This window comes from Cololabis saira, chromosome 6, assembly GCF_033807715.1.
Source record: "Cololabis saira isolate AMF1-May2022 chromosome 6, fColSai1.1, whole genome shotgun sequence".
NCBI classification, from domain to species: Eukaryota; Metazoa; Chordata; class Actinopteri; order Beloniformes; family Belonidae; genus Cololabis; species Cololabis saira.
Window position 1 is genome coordinate 10,442,020 of NC_084592.1, and position 20,839 is coordinate 10,462,858.

Sequence of the window (20,839 nt, forward strand, 5' to 3'; positions counted from 1 at the left end):
TCCATCTGACTTCTGGTAAAAGCACACTAAGCTATAGTTCCCGAGCATGTAGCTGACGCGTACTTCAATGAAACGTCACAGTCCGTGTTCTTTCAAAAATTTACTGAATTTACGAAAAACAAAAACTGTGCGAGAATGCGACAAATGACTATTCTCGTGTAAGCACGGTCAAAACTAGTGTGCTCTCTCAGTTCCATAGCTTCACAAAACCAAAATACACGTACATCACGTGATATATATATATATATATATATATATTAGGGCTGGGCGATATGGACCAAAAGTCATATCTCGATATTTTCTAGCTAAATGGCGATACTCGATATATATCTCGATATTTTTTCTGTGCCATAATTGGGGTTTCCCCCAAAGCATTATAGCATAGCATCTCTGTTAGCTTAATTTTTTTCTGAGGCAAACTCTTAAAAAAACAGTCAGTTTTAATACAAAGCCTCGTGCCAAATGTCACACAGGAACCTTTATTAACAGAGGTCTGCACAATATCAAAATGTATAAAACAAATGAAATAAAAATAAACTGCCTGCATATATAGAATAAAAATGCTTCTTGAATAAAATAAAACAAATATCCCTTTCCTGCATAACAATTAAATCAAAATACACTGTGCAATTAATACAATGTAGACAGTAACAGGCAGACTTTTCCACTGAAGTTGACAGTTGTGCAAATAACAAAACATTTGTGCAAATCTCAAATAAAACATTCAAGTCCATTTGTCACAAAATAAGCTATATCAAAATCATAAAAAAAAAAAAAAAAAATTCAAATTTTTCAAACGATATTGTCTCGTACCATATCGCGTTTGAAAATATATCGATATATATTAAAATCTCGATATATCGCCCAGCCCTAATATATATATATATATATATATATATACACGTAACCAATGAGAAAGCTGCAGTCATTAATATTAAGCAAGCATCTTGCAAACTGATATTGAACTGCGTATTACTCAGCATACACTTAAATCAAATATTACAAAATCCAAATTATTAATCACTTTGTTTATATGTACAAATGGCTCTAACAGTTTTGTAAAAGACTGATAACACACCAAAGAACACAATCACACTTAAAGTTGCAGCCTCTTTAAAGAATCTGCACCTTCTAAACCTCATTTTGGACTAGTTTTAGTAAATGTATTACGTCCTGGTCATCTGGTGCTGCAGTTGCCTCATTTTGAAACCTGATAAGCACCAAATGATTATTTTTCTCTTTGTTGAAATACATCAGAGCTCAGAGGTGAAGTGGGGGGGGCTCTGTTCTCGCAGGACTTCCGGTGCGTTTGGGGATTCAGTCGATGCAGCTTAGACGTCCTGTCCTTGTTTGCGTGTGTGATACAGTTTTTAAACAAAAATTCCTCCACTCTCCAGCCGGATTTAATTCCCCCAGTTTCTCACGTCCGCAGTTTTGCCGTCTCCCGGTTGGGCCCTCAGCTCCTGCTGGCTTCGGGCCGGTCCGTCGGGACGGTTAATTATACGTCAGGCCCTGCGGCACCTTCACAGCAGCGCCTCACGAAACAAGAACGCCGCCGTTGCACCGTTTATATTTATTACGATTTCAATTGAATCAGTTTCTTGCTCTCTCCTGCAACAGCAGCTCCCGCTTTTATGGGCTTTTATTAACGCGTTTAAGAGTATTTAGTTATGTAAATGCTGTTAACGTTGTTTAAGAGACTTAACAGAGCTACACTGGCTTGTTTTATATCCAGGTGTTGTGCTGAAAGGTCTCCTGAGCATCGTCTAGACAGAAACACGCAGAGCTCTTATCAACCATCTCCCACGGGCTGAAGGAGGCGCGGAGGGGAGGGATGGGAGAGATTGAATTATAGATATTTGAAGGGTGGAATTAGGGGGGATGAGATGGACACTATGAAGGGAAACGGAGAGGAATGCAGGTTAGAGAGATGGATGACAGGGCCAGCCAGGTGTGAGGTTGCTTTGTTAGGTTATATATTAAAAAGGTTAGAAAAAGCCAGGTCTCCCCTCCTCCAGCGTGCACGTATCACCTCCTTCATTTCATCATAGTTAGTGGAGAACGCCAGCTTTGCTCCCCGCGCGATGTGGCCGACGGCTGCGACGCAGTTGGTCAACAGCTGGCGAACGTAGCGTAGAGTTTAACAGCTCCAGAGTCGGATCGCTCCCCCAGGAGCTGCCGGAGATTAAGAAAAATAAGACGGGGGCTTAAACTCCCATTTTTGACTGCGCTGATTGCCGCGCCTGCTCTTCAACCAGCTGTTTGCATTTCATCAGCCGTACGGCCGGCTCCTAAAGTCTCCCCCCCCAATAAAGATCTAGTGTTTAACCTTGCCAACGAAAGGCCGCTCCAGACGCGTGGGAGTGATGCTGCGGGCCTGCAGAGTTTTCAGGGCTTGGAGGACGGCGGGATGCCGCTCCGGCTCCCGCTGTTACGTGAAATGTTCCCACTTTACCTCCCGCTGTGACTTAACTGCATTAAAATAACAGTGAAGACAATAATGATACAGCAAACATGGTCATTTATCCCCGTGTGTATGACTGTAATCATACCGATGATGTTTTAAAGCCAGCGCAGCTGTAACCGGCCCGAGGAAACCGGACTAGCACGTGCGGACAGATACTCCGATGGCGGCAGTTGTATCATCTTTGACTTTGAAAAGCAGCAATGCAAAGCAAAGACGCGCTGCCAGGAGATCAAAGACCTGCAGCCCCTCTGAAGTGGATGTGTGCACACTGACTTCTTATATCTAATAATCGTATTTGCGCATATTATGCATGCATGACATTTCCAAACTTGAGACGTTTTATTTGTGCCGTGCAAAGTCCCATCTCCCCTGGAAATGCCAACGTTAGGAGGTGTTGAATACGAGGTGGCTGGCTGCGAGACGGCGTGCAGACGTGTGCTGAGCCGGAGATGATTCACATTTCTCACGTGGGCTTTTACCTGTCACATCACACAAGGGCCCCTTTACCACCCCCACCCCCCCCCCCCACTCAACCCCCCTGGGTCTTTGTTACTCATCTCCGGCTCACGATCAAGCGGCACCACAGACATGTCGAAGCGCCTCTGTAGTTTATTTAGGCCAACGCAGCAGTCAAAACAAGCGCCGTTCCCGCCATGAAACCTCAGAAGAGTGCAGACTGACACTTAACGTCTCGTTTTCCTGCGTGCTGGGAGGTCAGGGGGGGGAAGAAACAGCCCTGCTCACTTTGAGTCACTGTGGCTTTATCTGGTTTCGTGCTCCTTCCAGAAATAAAGCGTGCACGCCAGAGTTTTGATCCACGTATGTGTTCAAACCTGAGCCGTGTGGTTGTGCAGACAAGAAAGTGTCAGAAGAGAGCGAGTTTTATTAAAGCCCTGAACGCATGCGACTGGGAAACATTAACATTGCATCCTGTATCCACACAGAATAAAAATAGCCTGCACTTCTCTACTTCCCCCCGTCTTCTGAAGTTGTGCGGCGTTTAGTCGGCGTTTTTCAGCTGGTTGCAGTTTCAGCTGTGAGATGAAATCATGTCCACACCACGTCGGCCAGTTTTATTTTTGGTTTCAGGATTTAACGGCTGGGCTGGGTCAATGTACGGAGGAGGCTGGTGCTCGTACTCACCTGCATCTGTAATCCTGCAAAAGAGAGACCCAATTACGCCGAGAAAAGTGCTGAAAACACGGCATCTGTCTGCTCACGCATGTGCAACTTAGTCAGCTCGTTTATATACACGCTGTCCTCTTGAGATGTTAGAAATCCATCAGAGCACGTTCCTCCCTGCTAGACGTCCGTCAACAGCCCTCGCTGTTGATTTGTTTTCATTCTCCCTATTTTTTCGACGCCTGGAGAAATCAGAAGAGTTTCACATGAGTGGGCCGCTGTAACACGGGGAGACTGACGAACACACAACACAAGCACGGGGCTCAGACCAGGGGAAGTGGGTCAGATAGTTCATGCTCAGGCAATGGATTGGTCAGCAGAGGCCACACACACACAGTAACCCACACTCACCACTTTGTTGCTCCTCAGCCTGTCCGCAGGTCTGTCTGATGAATAGGTCAGCCCTCTGAGGGGATATGAGAGAAAAGCAAGCTGGAGAATGAACAAAATTCATCATGTGCCATCACCCACTCAGCCTCCTCTGCGTCCTTAACTCCTCAGCCTCCTCCACTCTTTCTCTCTCCTTTTTTCACTTTCTTCCCATGTCTTTCTCCACATCCCTCAACTCTTAATTTCCGTCCTTGTCTCTTGTTACCTTTTTCCTCGTTCTCTTCCGGATAGGCCTGTGTTGAAAAAATCGATTTCCCAATTCTAAATCGATTCTCATATTAATTCCTAAAAATCGATTCATATGTCTAAAGATCGATTTTATTTATTTTTTTTATTTTATTTTTTATTTTTTATTTTTTTACAACTTTTGGTAATTTTTTTGTTTATCCCCAAATATTTTGTTGGACACGAGAATAACTGGTGTCTTGTTTTTTCCTTTAAATATGTTTAAAGGTATGAAAACATTAAAGTGTTAGGTTATATACTGTCTTGGGGTTATATTTGCAAAAAATGCTAAAAACCAAATGCTCAAAAATTAAAAACCAAAATAGACCGAAAACGGAACAAATAAAGACGGAATGCGGGAAAAAATAAAACCGATTTCATCCGTCTCTGGTTCCTCCCTGGATCTGTTTGATAATTCTGACCCACATGATGTTTCTGAAAGCAGTTCTATCAGCATTCTGGGAGCTGATTGGTCCTTACAGCATCATTAGCTGCCAATACTTTCTGTTGAATCTCACTATAATACTAGTAGTAATATTTTCCATAACTACAGTCATTTAATTCATGCAACAGCTCAAAAAAACAGTTTTAATAACACTAACCCAAATCAATATCGGAATCGGATCGAATCAAATCTTGATAATCGATTCTGAATCTTAAGAATCGGAATCGAATCGATTCTTGACATTTGAATCGATCCCCAGCCCTACATCTGGAGTCATCAGCAGCTTCAGGACGGAGATGTCTCTCCTCTTCTCCCGACTGTGTGGAAACCCGCCACGTCTGCTCCACAGCGACTGTCACAGCCACCGTCCCGCTGCTTTTCTCCCTGTCAGCATTCACCTTCTCGCTGACTCTCCTCTCACTTCTCCTCCTCTAAATGATCCACTTAAACGGCCCGGTTCCAACAGCTTTGTGCTGCCGCGGTAAATAGAGCTTATGCAAACTTATGACACGAGCTCCCCGGCGGTGCTCTGAGGGCCGCGGGCCGGCCGTAGAGATTCAGGCGGCTCCGACTTAACCAGCTCAGGTGGAAATTCAGCTTCAGACTTCCTGTCATTAACTCGGGTTTTGAATTTGATGCTTTAATACAAAGATGCAGAAGAAATCCTTTTTTTTTTCTTCAATGCTTGATATATTTTTGTGGACAACTCTTTCCAGTAAATTAAGCAAGTAATACTAGTGTTGGGGCGCTTTTCTCAAGTAAATGGCATTTTAAAGGACGTGCAACACACACGCATACACACAAACACACTAGAGGGCACCAAAGAAACCCTCCCAGTCCAGGAAAGACCATAAAGTTACACCAGGAAACAGCTCTCTATTTACAACATCCTCATTAACATGAACACTCACTTCAGAACTGTTTCACCCCTTTTTAAGGGAAGAGAACAACATCTTTCTCTAGATACAGTAAATTCAGTCCTAATAGAGTTCCTCTGTTGCAGCGTAAGTGCTTGTAATGAAGTGAAAGTGCGTCACGGAGCAGCACAATATAGTGCTGCAGGAGACATTTATGGCTCATTTCTGTCTTCTGGTGGGAACTTGAGGAATTCCTTGTTTCCAGCAGTGGCGGGGTGTGGTGAGGCGTGTCAGATACGATGGGGATCCAGCCAGAGGTGATGTGGGGTATGTGAAGCATGCTGCACGCCTGCTCCTTCATATCTTTGCATCAGACAGGAAAAGTGGGCCCAACAGCCGACACGGTCTATTCAGAGTGGGACGTTTCTTAAACAAGAGTCCAACAAAAGCAGGGGTGAAAAGTCCATAAGTGCTCGGTAATGTCATGGGGAAAGCAAAAAAAACAAAATCCTGCAGATTCTTGAGGCCACTTCCCCCAGTTTGTTAGATGATCAGTGACTTTCTGCACAAAACCTTGCAGGATCTTTCCTCCATCCATCTCCACACCCCTTGGTTGCGTCTGTCTCATACTGAGAATGGATGTTCATAACAGTATTCATGTTGCTTGGTGATGGGGTTTCATGCAGCTGTTATGGCCCCTTTAAACCTGAACACAACAGTCCTCATTGCACACACCAGTCTCCAGTCTCCTGAGAAGGTTGAACTGTCGTTGGTTCTGAGGCGGCTCGTGCTAAAAAGTGACTTGTTTCCAACGTTGTGTGGCTTCGATGCCGAGGGCCACGACAAGCGTTGCAAGGGCCAGGTTGGGCCCAAACACCCAAAGAAAGTACAGAATTAGTGTTAGGTTGGTGTCTGGTGGCTCAGTTTAAGGTATCCACACTTACTCAGTGTCAACCCATCCATCGAAGCCAAAGGAAGTTGTAGGTTTGGGCCAAACATTACTTTGTATTTGATAAAATAAGAAAACTTTTACAGTGAATACAAGACTGCATGTGGAAACAATCTGTTGGGCTTTAAAAAGCTTTATTGATTATTTTCCTGATTTGAGTACACAGGCACCGCCCTGGTTGGATGTTACATATTAATGCACAACTCTGCCAGATCATCAATACCTTTTCTCCAGACTTTAATCACTCCAACCAACACAGAAGCAATTTCCGTGGCCTCCCCGAGGCTGCGCTTTGATAGCTCGCTGAAACGGTTTCGGTAATTCACGTCACATTTGATTAGGTATCTTTTATAATCTGCAGTAGGAGTTACCTGCGATGGATGCAATGGGCCAACTCCCTACGTGTCAGTAAAGTCGCGGGCCGCGATGCCCTCGAGGTAACCACTTATCCCAGCTTTAGCTGCATTAGCATCGCGGTGATGCTGAGTGACGCCTTGCTCTCCGTCCTCAGAGGATTCGTTAAATGTTGGAGCTGATGCTCACAGCAGCGCACGTGCTGCGTAGCTCCAGCTCGGGGCTTAATTAAATGTCACACTGCACGCACGGCAGGACAACATAGGAGGCATTCACTGTCTTTCATAGGAGTGTGTGGATGTGTGTGTGTGTCTGCCATATCGCATCTTTGCAGAAATATCAACTCAGCCCCTCGTTTTTCTCCTCAGTCCTGGCGTCTATAAATCACCTGCAGCAGCTGCAGCCAGAGAAGTGTCTGGTGATGCGGTGGACTCCAGTATGCCGCTTACTGCACTAGTTTAGCTGTGGCGCGTCTCTCTGCCGGAGACGGGTAATACAGTTAAGTGCACTTGATGATGCAGTTTCAGTTAATTGATTGGGAGTCTTTTCATGCAGAAAATGTTTTGTAAAAGATCTGCTTTCTGGCCGGCTTCAGCCCTAAGAGCCCCCTCCGACGCTGCCAGGCGTGAGTGAGCGGATCAAAGGATGGATGGACAGATTGAATGGGAGGATGACAGGCAGATAGGAGGGATAGATGTTCACATGGAGGAAAATCCCTGCTGCTTGTCAATCAATGTTGAAACCTGTTTCTGTGGGGAGCAGAGACGAGTTGACCTTTTGGAGCTGATATTAGCAAACAACGCATCCTGTCGTGAAAGCAACGGACAAACCGTCACTCACGGTTATCGACCCATCAAAAACAAATTAGAGATGTGCATATGATATATTTGTCAACCTATTAATCTCTACTAGTATCAGTATTGCTGGTCGGAGCCTATCAGCAGTTTCTTACCAGCTTCCTGCTAAGTTATAATTGCGATGTCTTCTATAACTAAGATTATCGTCTTTGTTTTGGCCTCCGGCGTTTCTAAAGGCAACGTATTCCTCGGTTACGGCCAACATGTTATCCACTGTTTTAATCAACATTCATTCATACAAGGTAAAAGGTGGAATAATTTCTTGCTTTCCTGATAGAAACTGGGATGGCAGTTTAATTCAAATCCTGCGAGAGGTTCATTTCCCACCGAGCCTGAGGTTTGCAGTTTTGTGGAACAGCTTCTGGTCGAATTGAGCTGTTTTTATGATTGTTGTTGTTGTTTTTTTCTCTTTTGGTTTGTGGCCGATGTAGGAAAAGGCTGCAGAGAGCTGTCTGAGGTGCGGTAGTCACAGATTATTGACGTTGTGCTGCAGTGCTCTATTGTACTGTAGCCTTTCAGCAGCCTCCGTGTCGACAAATTTGATTTAAAGGTTTTGTAATCCTCTGGTATGCTGCAGTTTTGTAGATGCCCAAACCTCTCATTCATGCTCTATTCATCCTGCTTTACATGACAGAGCATTTTTCCTTTTTTTCCCCTCAGAGAGACGGTGACAGAATGTGCATTTGTCAAATCTTCTCCTTTTTTCTCGTCCCTGTGCACATCAGCTGTCATCACAAATCTGTTTCCATCGAACGATATCTAGTTATCTCTTCCTCTGTACTCTCCTTTACAAAAGGAAGTGCTAGTTTTTTTTTTCCTTGCTTGCCGTCTCCTCAGAGGCACGGCTTTGTATGTTCTAGTGTTTTTTCCCCCTCCGTCTATCTTTTGTCCCCAGCGATTCCTCTAAAACAACCAACCCGCATTGTTCTTTTCAGCCCGTGTAACCTGCTCCATTAAACCTCCTGCTCATTAGGAACCAATTAAAGGGGTAGATGCTGGTTGTTAGGGTGCAGCGCCAGGGTGTAAACTAATGGGATGGATAAAAATGAACTGCAGTTGAAGCAAAAGAAAGCAGACTTGTTACCACTTTGCATGTGACACACTCCTGCAGATGAGTCATCATCACAGTCTTTCACCAGCGCGCTCCTCACGCTGCACCGTGCATTCTCCATTTCTAACAGCTATGCTCAAGAGTGCAGGATCATCTGAAAGGGTTTAGTGAAAAGTCGGAGAAAGCTAGGATTTGTTCTAAAACACGTGGTGGGAAGACTCGTCAGTGGAGCCAGAGGGATCTTCTCAGGTTCAGAGGCAAATGTGTTGTTGTCTCATGCTGGAATCAGTTCCACGTTTCAATAGAAGATCATTTTAGAGGGTCCTTGTGCCATTTCTATGAGGTACAGACTGGTAGAAAGTCGTCTGGCATTCTGCAGTTATGAGCAGTCTTAGCCAGTGGAGAAGAGTGATCGATGCCGTCATGAGGGAGGATGCTCTCCCGGGTATTAGTCCATGGGCCAGAGCCCAAAATCTCACTTGTCAGTACCACTCAAGGTGACCAAACTTACTTATGATTTGTGAAAAGATCCATGTCTATAGATGATATTCTGGTATGATAATCCTTCCTGAGTGGCAGCTGGATCAGAGTTATCAGCTCATGTAGTTACCCAGCCCCTTCAGAAAATTACATTTTAGATGCTGCTGCATATCCTGGTTTAGACTCATGTACAGGAAATCTGTCAATGTTTCACAATATTGTGTTCGGTATCATTTTAAAGGGGGCCTTCTAAGCATTCATTGAAGCTAAGATGTGAATCTTTCTGACCAACATAGAGGTCACTGCAGCTCTTTAAACTATAAACAACACACATTTTTACACAATTTTCGCCACATGATGTACTATCTTTTAGCCCTGTGTCAACTAGGAACAACAGAGACACAAAATACAAAAACTGGAATACTCATAGGAGCATACGGATTCAGGAAATGTATAATATACCCCTACTATATCATTGTTACAGGTCATTGTGAGCCTTAAACTAGAAGAGCATCATTAGGCTCCTATGAAACTATAACAGCCATAATGTCACAAACTGGTTTTTGTCATGCAAATACACAACGTAAAAGAACGTAAAAATGAGATAAAGAATCAGCTTAGTTTTATAAACATTAGAGACACAAAATACAAAAAATACAAAAATGTGAATACTCACAGGACCATAAGGATTCAGGAAATGTATAATATACCCAATTTAGAATAATCAATTAACCTAAAGGGGGTTTTAACTTCATGAGCTGATAACTATGATCCAGCTGCCACTCAGGAAGGTTATCAGACCAGAATATCATCTACAGACATGGATCTTTTCAAAAATCATAAGTAAATTTGATCACCTTGAGTGGTGCTGATATCTGGTCTGGCCCATGGACTATATATCAGTATTTATCCCCGGGGAAAGCCCAGGACTCGCTGCAGGGACAATGTTTCCCAACATGCATGGGCATGACTCGGGATCCCCCAGGACGAGCTGGAGGAAGTGACTGATGGAGAGGGAAGTCTGGGCTTCCCTGCTTAGGCTACGGCCCCGGGATAAGCGGTAGAAGACAGACGGATGGATGGATGATCAGGGTTTGTCTCCAACACTGTTGATGTTACATTTCCAGTTGTTTAATCTGGCTGCGATGAGTCGGCCAGCGTCTGCCAGCCGCCTGTTACAGAGCGAGAATGAAACGTCTTTGTAAACTTCTATCTTCCTGCCGGTTTGAACCTCAATATTACAGAACATCCTCCTGCTAAGTATGTTTGTAGGCTGTTGCCGCTGCGCTAATGCGGCTTTGAATTTCCATATCCAGGGAGGCGTTGCTGGAAAGGAATGATGGTAGCAGCTCTTTAATGAGCACAATTAGTCGTCTTATTGAGCGTCCATTGTAGCTGCTGCTCCAAAAACAGCAAGAAAAACAATCCGTCCTGCACAGGGAGGAGGAAGAGGAGAGGATGCTGGGAGGTTTGCATGTTACACCCACCTGTTTCTAACATTTAGGTGAAAACCAGCAGGAAATAATCACCTTTTCTCTGCACATTAACGGTATAGACATATTGATATGCAAATATGTGCATAATTCTGTTCCACGCTGTAATTTAACATGTCATTATTATGCACATGCATCTATTTGCTTAATAATCTCTCGCATCCCTTCCAAATCAGCACAAGTGTGAATTAAACATGCGGGTTGCAATAGTTCAAGGTTTGACGTACCATCTTGTTCTTCCTTTTACAGCCATTTAAAGGTGGGGTAAGCAATTTCTGGATGCTGATCCACTAATTGGCTGAATATCTTATGCCATTCCATAACAACAGAATTTGTGTTACAAAGATGAAGACAATATGAATATCGTGTAGAACCCCTCGCTCGTCTTGCAGCCCGAATAAACAGCCCGTGTCTTTGTGTTTCTCTCTGTGCTTTCAGATCTGAAGAGGGAGGCCAGCATCTGCCACATGCTCAAGCACCCTCACATCGTGGAGCTGCTGGAGACCTACAGCTCGGATGGGATGCTCTACATGGTGTTCGAATTGTAAGAAACCCGTCTCGGCCTCGTCCACAGAACGCGTGGCGGCGGGTGGGAGGAAGGAAAAAGATCACACCTGTAGGACGTCGCAGAATCCTCGTGAGAATGCAAATTTCTGGAGAGATGTTGGTGGACGAGGACAAACAGCAGGGCAAATGAAAGGTCTGAGATGATGGAAAGCATGAAAACAGCAGGACGGCGAAGGAGTGAAGCCTGCAGCGGTTTTATGTAATCATCTCTGATACGAGGAAGCGTGTTGCCCGAGAACGGGGTTGGGATGAGCAAAAGGGAAGAGGAGGGTGCCGCGCCATATATGTGGAGGGAAGAAGATGAGATTAAGATTTCAGAGCTTTTTCTAAAAGGCGCGCTTCCCCCGGAGCTCTTCCCCACCAGTTCTGTATCTCCATCTTTCCGCCTCTTCCAGAACTAATTCCTTTATCGTGTAATTCCGTTATCACTGAACAGGCAAACGCTCGGGCCTCGTGCGCCGCTTCATCACACAGCTCGTTGCAAAGAGAGAAAACTTTCAAGGAAATGCAAGTGAGCTCCCTTTTAAAGGGATTGTTCACGGTTTTGGGACCTTTTTGTGCCACACTACTGCACACGGTAGATCCCAGAGGCTCTTAGACCGCGGCCGTTTGGAAATAAATAAGATAACCGAGCAAACGGCTGAATGCAGATGGCTTCACGTGTCGCTCTCTCTCCTCCATCCAGCAGGATGATATAACGAGGTGTGGCCAAGACGGCCATGTCCCACAGCCGCCAGCCTTCGTGAGGCCACACTGAGGCTCGGCGGCGAAGGACGAGCAGGTTTACGGTGACCGGCGGAACAATAAGAGGCAAATTATGAGCGACACTATCAGCTGTGGCTGAATGACGGAGCCTCTGATCACGGCAGGCAGCTCGCTGCGTGTGCATTTCCTGAGCGATCACGTTTTATTTGCTCCAATATCACTCACCGCTTTAATTCAAACGGGCAGAACGTGTGAGCCTGGAAACCTCTTGTTAGCTTCTGGCACCATCGTGCAGTTCAAGCGTGCAGAAAACACGCACGCTAACACAAAATGATATAAACATTTGATCATCGTAAAAGAGGAACTGTCGTGAAGCAGCGTTTGAGAAAGAGAAAAAGAGAAAAGTCTGACATCTCTGCCTTGAGTATATTTGTAGGTTGTTTGAGTGGGAGACGCGTCTGCTGTGAAGCTGCCGTCGCTCGAGCTGCATCTTTCATGTAAATCAGTCCCGAGGGATTTGGGTGAATGGAAAAGCGTCGGGGCCTCACCTGCTCCGAACACGCTGTAAATATCGCCGGCTGCATGCAGATATCCCCCCTGAAAAGAACAACGTGCTCATTTTAGAGAGCATCCCTAATGTGACACATAAAGATACCGCGTCTATGAAAAGACTTGAGGGGATTTATCCCACAGGTGATGACGTCACGGTGATTTCAGGAAGAGGAGTGTGTTTATTACGAAGCACCCGTGTCTCTGTTTATTCAGAAATGCATCAACTTTCTTCCTTCTACGTGCTCCAGCCGGTTAAATGCTGATATCGACCGTCCTCTTACTCACACGGTGTTTAATGCTGCTGTCTACGTCCTCCGCTGATGCTGCATGGGTGACCTACATCCGCCCAGCATTTATACTCCTGTCTGCATCAGGCTGCGGTTCAGATGCCGTGGCTTCACGCGTCACGTCGATTAGCGGTGGCTGGACGTGACTTGTACTGCAGGTGGATTATAAATCCTGTGCAGCAGTGGGTATTACTGCAGCTACTGCAACGCAGGAAGGAGGGGATCTAGGAGCAAAACTGACCCTGAGCCGGCCGTATTTTCCTGCGCTCCGCTGGGTTTTACATTTGAGACCAACACCGTCCTGTAAATTCACAGTTGTTTCTGTTTGTGTCACAGCAGCTTTTACTTTCTTTATTCACACTGTGGGTTTGAAACAGACGTGTAGACTCTTGGCTTCAGTTGAAAAGGTTTCACAAGAACGAGGCATTTAATATTTAGAAGCCACAGCTTTTGTAAGAAATCAAGCTCCATTTTTAGAAGATTTGGACAACTGACTGAAAAAGAAGTTAATGGTGCAGCTGCAGCCTCTTGATTTGTGTTTCTTCAAGATGACTGAAGCAGATAAAAGGTCTCGGGCTGATATCAAGATAGTGGTCACTGCAAGTGAAAGAGGCTGAGTTAAAAAGTAAAAATGTCACATTTTTGCTTCACGTCCAGCTTTGTGGGGGAAAAGTGAGAAAAAAATAGCAGGAAAAACAACATGATGTAGGAGAGATTTGAAAACTCTTTCATTTACTGTGATTTATGAGATAATGAAAAGCAGCTTGTGGACCAAATAAAACTTAAAATACAGAAAGGTCACCAGGTTGCTGGTTGAGAGTGTGAATCACACTCCAAATGTAACCCTGATGTGGCGTTCAGGCGTCAGGCCCGAGTTAGTAAACAAGGAGCGACGCAGAAAAATCAATTTTTTCACCCTTTAGACTTGGAACTGGGATGTGAAGGAGATGTATTTCCTCCACTGCACCTGACACATTTGTATTTCACGGATGGTATTGGGGTCTGGGGGAGCGGAGGGTGCCGTCGGTGTGGGAATTGTGGGTGAAAACAGAAGGTGTGCTGTGTGGCGCCGCTCCCGTCTTCCACCATCGGCCTGTGTCACGGATTGAATGTGACCTGCTCCACCTTTTCATTGACAGATGTTGTTGACAAATGACTGAAATCACCAAACCCACACGGGCTTGGATAGAGGTCTGGCCTAAATTTTGATTTAGGGAACCTGTTCAGTTTAGATTTCTGTTTTTAGATACTAGAAATTAGTCAAATATATATATTTTTAATCTTTATCTGTAACATACTGAGCAGAGATCAAAAAAAGGGAGTGATGCAGGCTGGCAATGATTTTCAGTTTGTTCTGAAATCTGCACAAAAACAACCCAAACCTGGTTGTCCTGAACCCGAGGTCGTTGAAGAGGAATGGGATGACCTTTCCTTCCTCCCGCTTCTCCCGCCGCGCTCTTTTCTCCACGCCGGCCCTTTCCTCAGCGTGTGTCCTCCTCTTCTTGTCTTTGTCAGTATGGACGGAGCAGATCTGTGTTTCGAGATCGTGAAGAGGGCAGACGCCGGCTTCGTCTACAGCGAAGCGGTGGCCAGGTGAGTGTCTCCGACCTTCCTGCGGCTGCTGCTGTGTCTTTACAGGTGACTGGACACGGAATAGAAGTAACAGGCTGCTTTATTTACCCGCAGTCACTACATGAGGCAGATCCTGGAGGCGCTGCGGTACTGCCATGACAACAACATCATCCACAGAGATGTCAAGGTATCACTGACTTCTTTCATTTTCTCACTTAGCTGCTACTTTGCCCACATGTAGCTTTGTTATGGCTGCTGCTGTCAGAGGCAGAGACTTTTCATGAAGACACGTGGTCCACCCAAACCTCCACCAGTTGAGGGGAATTAAAGCTTTGACCATCTCCAGGAAGGGAAGTCGGTAGCTGTTGATGGGTGCTGTTGTAAGGGGGGTGTAGCTTACACTGCAAAAACTCAAAATCTTAACAAGAATACTTGTCTTATTTCTAGTTAAAATGTCTCATTAGTTAAAAAAATCTCATTACATTTAAAACAAGACTCATCACTGGAAAAAACAACAATTTTCACCTGTTTCAAGTACATTTTCACTTAAAATAAGTAGAAAAATCTGCCAGTGGAACAAGATTTTTTTTTGATTGTAATGAGAAGATAAATCTTATCCCACTGGCAGAGTTTTCTACTTATTTCAAGTGAAAATGTACTTGAAACGGGTGAAAATTGTCAAATAACAAGTTATTTTTCTGGTAATGACTCTTGTTTTAAGTGTAATGAGATTTTTTGACTAAAGATGAGACATTTTAACTAGAAATAAGACAAATATTCCTGGTAATATTTGGAGTTTTTGCAGTTTACCACAAAGTATGAAGACGATTCCTCTTCGTCGCAGGGACTGAAACAAACCCCTGATATCTGTTGACACTGACGAAAACAAATCCTCAGAAACCTTTTCTGCCGTTGGACCACCTTCAGCTTTGACTGCAGCTCCCTGTGGCATCGTTCACCTGCGCGTCTGCCAGGCCTCAACATGTCTTCCCTTTCAGAGCTGAGTCAGGTTCCCCCCACTGAGGATGGGAGGCTCCGCCCACATTTCCTCCTCACTATCCTCTCAGTTTTCATCATGATTTGGACAGTTCTTAAACCAGTCTTAGTCGTTTTAGCAATCTGTGTAGATGTTTTCTTTGCTTGGTGCTAATAATTTGACCCTTCTGAAACAGATTGACGTCTTTCCTACAACCACGGGATGTGTCCTCTGATGTTTAAAAATAATGAGAAGCTTCTCAGCATCAGAGGGGTTACATAACGCATTGTCAGTTGAAGCATGATTATCTTTGCAGTAATGATCCAACAGGAGGCTCTCCTATAAGCTGGTGTGACACGAATGCCCTGCAAAGGGACACTAGCAAGAGAAAGGAGACGGCCTTAGAATTCAGGAGGAAGTCACCCCCCACCACACGGGTGAACGTACAAGGAAAAGGCATTGAGACTGTGGACTCTTACAAGTATCTGGGTACTTTGGAAGTCTGCAGGAATAAAAACTTTTTACGATTCTGTTGTTGCAGTATATATAGGCTCCTGCTGTTTCTGCTCCTTTATCTCTGAGGTTAGAATCTCTGCCTCCAGAATCAAGCGTGAGTGAGTCTGTAAGTTCAGGGGCGTGTTGTGGATCTAACCTCGACTTCTTCCGGTGGAAAATCTGCTTCAATCTACTTTCACCCCCTTAAAGTCTCTGCCGAACCCAGAAATGTTACGTCCTGAGAGGAAGACAGTGGTCGGAGCACTCCCACTGTGGAGAGTAGATTGGAGGTTTTTGTTTAACATGAGCAGACACTCCCTTCTTCCTCAGCACAGCGGTACCCTTGAAACCCTTGCAGTTCTATAACATCATCAACGCTTGTGAAGTCATGGCTGCAGCCGGTTGTGGCTGGAAACAGAGTGACAGCTGGACCCAAGTTTACGTCTGGTGTCAGTGATGGACGTGCAGGCGTGTGTCTGCAGCATGCACCGTGTTTCTGGACGTAAAGGTTGAGCTGTGAAGCATCCCTCCCTGTAATGGATCCCTTCATGTAAATAATCTGTTTCTTTGTACAATCAGTTTCTTACTTGTGAGCATTTGCAGTGTTTAATGTTTTTAAAGGAAAAGATTAGATAAAGGTTGTAGACCTGAACTCTGGCCTCGTCCTGTGGTCCTGCGTTGGTACACTAACACTGAGGGTCATGTTAGTCTTCCACCACCGGTGGAAGACTAAAAATCTCGTTACACTTAAAACAAGACTCATCACTGGAAAAAACAACAATTTTCACCTGTTTCAAGTAGATTTTCACTTGAAATAAGTAGAAAAATCTGCCAGTGGGACAAGATTTTTCTTCTCATTACAAGCAAAAAAATCTTGTTCCACTGGCAGATTTTTCTACTTATTTTAACAGGAAAATCTACTTGAAACAGGTGAAAATTGTTGTTTTTTCCAGTGATGAGTCTTGTTTTAAGTGTAACAAGATTTTTTATTGACTAAAAATGAGACATTTTAACTAGAAATAAGACAAATATTCTCGTTAAGTTTTTGAGTTTTTGCAGTGTAAAAACACCCACACACCAGCTGTGACCTAATCTAGGGCTTTCTTGATTGATCGGTTGATTTGGTCGATTTCTTTTTGTCTTCATTCAACTACCCCTCCCAACAGACAGACTTGCAGCCTCACATCTAGTCACATGTACAAATACACACAAACAGACCTCAGAACAGTTAAAATACTTTTTTTCAGTTGTCCCTCTTTCCTGTTTGTTCATGCAGTCATCAGTGTTGGTGTTATTTATTGACCAAAGAACCGAATTATCCCACTTTGTGTGACGAGGTTGACATTACGTTTGTGGTGATCAAGGTTCAAGGCTGCGTGCTCGGCGCGGTTCAGGCGCTGCGTTTCGGCTGCAGCTTCTCTCCTCCCATCACTGTTTGGGCATAGGCTGAGCTTATCAGATGTGATGTTCGCCCTTTTTACAGAGGAGACACCAGGGACACACACGCAGCGCCTCTGCAAGGCTGTCCTGGCTGAATATGGATCAGTATGCAGGAGCCGCATCTTTTCATGCATGTTTCATACAAGTCCTGGTGTTCGTGAATCATGTTTGTTGTGGGTGTGTGTGCCTTCAGCCCTCTCCCCGCTGCACACCGCCTTCATGCAAATGCTCTGCAAACAGATATCATTTGTTTACCTGCGTGAGTTCTGGATGCACATTGTGAAGGTGAACTTTCTCTTTTTGGAGGGAATATTAACACATCCAGCGTTTGAAGTTAAAGTCAAACTGAAAGTTGAGTCTCGGAGCACAGATCCCGACGCTGTCGAGCTATCGCAGGGGCCCGTAAACACGGCGCGGGCCGACACCTCCGTTAGCAACCGTGGTATTCCTTTTATCTCTGCGTTCCTCGGGTGAGGGGATCACCTGTCAGATCAGACACCAAACATGTTGGCGTGCGTTAGAAGACGTAACATCTTTGCAAGAAGACTGAATCTTTGCACAAATAGGAGCATGCTTTCCCCCGATGGCACTTCCTCTACTCGTATTTTTAGACTGATGTTGAACTCCTGCACATGTCCGTGTCTTTATGACATCATTCACAGCATGGACGCCGCACATTTAACCACATCGGACCCATATTTGACTTCAACCGTTAAGACACACAAACAATGATTGCTGTCTTTTTTTCTTTTGCTTTTGATATATTGACTGGCACAAGTACAGTTGGTTGTTTAAACTTTAAAGGTTCAAGATCTCAGTGGTTGTGTGTGGTTGTGTGTGTGTGTGTGTGTGTGTGTGTGTGTGTGTGTGTGTGTGTGTGTGTGTGTGTGTGTGTGTGTGTGTGTGTGTGTGTGTGTGTGTGTGTGTGTGTGTGTGTGTGTGTGTGTGTGTGTGTGTGTGTGTGTGTGTGTGTGTGTGTGTGTGTGTGTGTGTGTGTGTGTGAAAATTAGAATATTGTGATTTTGTGTAATGCAATTAAAAAAAAAACATAACTGTCATACATTCTGGATTCATTACAAATCAACTGAAATATTGCAAGCCTTTTATTATTTTAATATTGCTGATCGTGGCTTGCAGCTTAAGAAAACTCAAACTGTAAACCATAATCAGCAATATTAGAATAATAAAAGGCTTGCAATATTTCAGTTGATTTGTAATGAATCCAGAATGTATGACATTTTTGTTTTTTTTAATTGCATTACAGAAAATAAAGAACTTAATCACAATATTCAAATTTTCTGAGACAGTCCTGTATATATGTGTGTGTGATATACATCTTAAAGGATATGGCACTCACCATGAATGTTTATGTAGACAGATTTTTTAAAGAAAGAAATGTACACCTTATTTCAGTTAAACTGTTTCAGGATGAAAACAAAACATTGTTTGTACCTCACCAGGTATTAGAATGTGGTAAATGCAACAGATCCCGTATTTAAAGATCAGATGAACTTGGTTCTATCTGCAAGCTGGAAAACTTCAGGTAAAGTAAACCAGCAGATTTCACTGTCTGGTTTTTCAACCTCATTCAAAATCCGGATCTGAAGTCCAACTGCCCACCGCAGATGGCAGTTTGAGCCTCGGCACTGGAAAAAAACCCAGAACCGTTTGTCTGTAAAATGTCACGCTGTACATATGAATAACTCTGGGCGGGATTGATGGCGGATGAGATGCATCTCTCTGTTGATAACTAATGTCAGCTGTTTGACAAGTGAAAACGGTCCAGGTCCAGTCGGAGGGCAGTGTGATGGATCCGGAGGACGGCTCACAGCACCATTAGTGCTTGTCGTGTTTGTGGTATCCAGTGAGCCCCGAGGTGCTGGACATGAGATCGTTTCAGTGAGGTTTCCTGACCCAGGATTCCTACTCACAACGGTGCTTCCGTGAGTTTCCGGTGGCTTGGCTTTGCTTCACTTGCCAGGAGCGATCAGAAAAATCCACGTATCCACACATAGAAACAAAGCCAATTCCCTGCTGCTGAGTCAACACGGAGACGACGGGCGTCCAGCGCAGCTCTGCTGTTAGTCAGCCTGAAGACAGGAGCACATCGGTGCTGCTCACATCTCACTCTCAACGTGGCTTTTCAGTCTCGCATGCGTCTGACAAGATCTGGTGCTGTTTTAATCAGTCCGGCTCTACATGCCGGCGGCGCTCTGGCTTCCACTCCTATGACATGACGCACCCACAAACATGAGCAGAAGTGTCTTTTCATGGTTACAATGCTGATATATTGTTGTTCACTAACTGTTAACAATGGTGAGTTGCAGAACGCTGAGCATCCAGATCATGTTTTACAAACTCATAACTATCTGTGTGCAAAAGGTTTACTGAAACCTTTTATGCTTATTTCATCTTTGAATGTTTTTATACGACTAGATCTTACACAGTGAGTCTTTTTTTTTTTTTTTTGGTCTGTTGATGCATTTTTAAGATCCTCTTGGCTGATTGTGAGTTGGCAGCCGTTTTCATCCCAAATGAGTCTGCAGCGATGCTCTATTGTGTCTGCGAAGGTTTTGCTCAAGCAAAAAATAGCAAGTCATTGTGTGTTTGTTGGTGTGTTTGTGGACAGCCACTGGAACTAATGTCGTCCCCAGAGAGGTGCCTGCATGCCTTGCAAACCAACGCAAGATTAAACACAGACGGTCATGCAAACGCGCGCGGGTCGGCGCATGCTCCGTGCATGCTCCGTGCATGCTCCGTGCATGCTCCGTGCACGCATCAGCGTGAGTGATGGGCTCTTATGCCGGCCCGTGGCAGCTGCAATGATGCTCAACAATTGGGAGACGGATGCGAGTAACCTTCTCAATTATTCAGCCAAATACAGCCTCAGCGAGCTGCCAGAGGTGCTGTTAAACCAGGGGAAACGATGTGGCTTAACACCTTTGCTTATTCTTGCAAATATCAGTTTTCTTCTGTCACTACGCACGCAAGTGCAAGACGCAAGGGATGAAAAGACTTTGACGCTGAGGAATCTGTGGAAACGTTAAGCTAGGGGCTGTTTATACGCCGTCACAGCAGCCACCTGTCAGCAACACCTGGGTTTTCAGTAGGAGCTTCACAACGTTAAACACCCATCTGATGTGTTTTAAAAGTCAGAGCACGTTTACCTGAGAGAGAAGTTTTAAATTTTAAAAGCTGAACTAATCGTGATCTATCGTTAGGTGTAGATTTCTCTTTTAAACTTGAATGACCTGTACCTTAAAGAGGTGCTACGTTTACTGCCCAGAGGCCGACAACTTGAGGAGATCCAGCAGGGAGATAGAGCTGCAGCAGCTGTAGTCATAGAAAACCGCACTAATCTCACCGACAATCAGGGAATGGCCATGTGTGATAATGGCAGGATGAGCGAGGGGCAGGAGATGTAGCTAAGAGAGGAGATGAGATGCATGCAGGCATAGGAGAAGCAGAGAGGAAGAGAGTGACGAGCCGTGGGGC

At 44.6% G+C, this 20,839-nt stretch overlaps 1 protein-coding gene across 12 annotated transcripts in view; it reads left to right on the forward strand.

The window, feature by feature from the left end:
* caska (calcium/calmodulin-dependent serine protein kinase a) overlaps positions 1-20,839 on the forward strand; it is a 146,713-nt gene that overhangs the window by 55,530 nt on the left and 70,344 nt on the right. For all 12 annotated transcript variants that reach the window (XM_061723248.1, XM_061723249.1, XM_061723253.1 and 9 more), the window contains exons 3-5: positions 11,189-11,294; positions 14,377-14,454; positions 14,548-14,620. In XM_061723248.1, the coding sequence (XP_061579232.1) occupies positions 11,189-11,294; positions 14,377-14,454; positions 14,548-14,620 (257 nt within the window). The remainder of the gene's footprint in view (positions 1-11,188; positions 11,295-14,376; positions 14,455-14,547; positions 14,621-20,839) is intronic.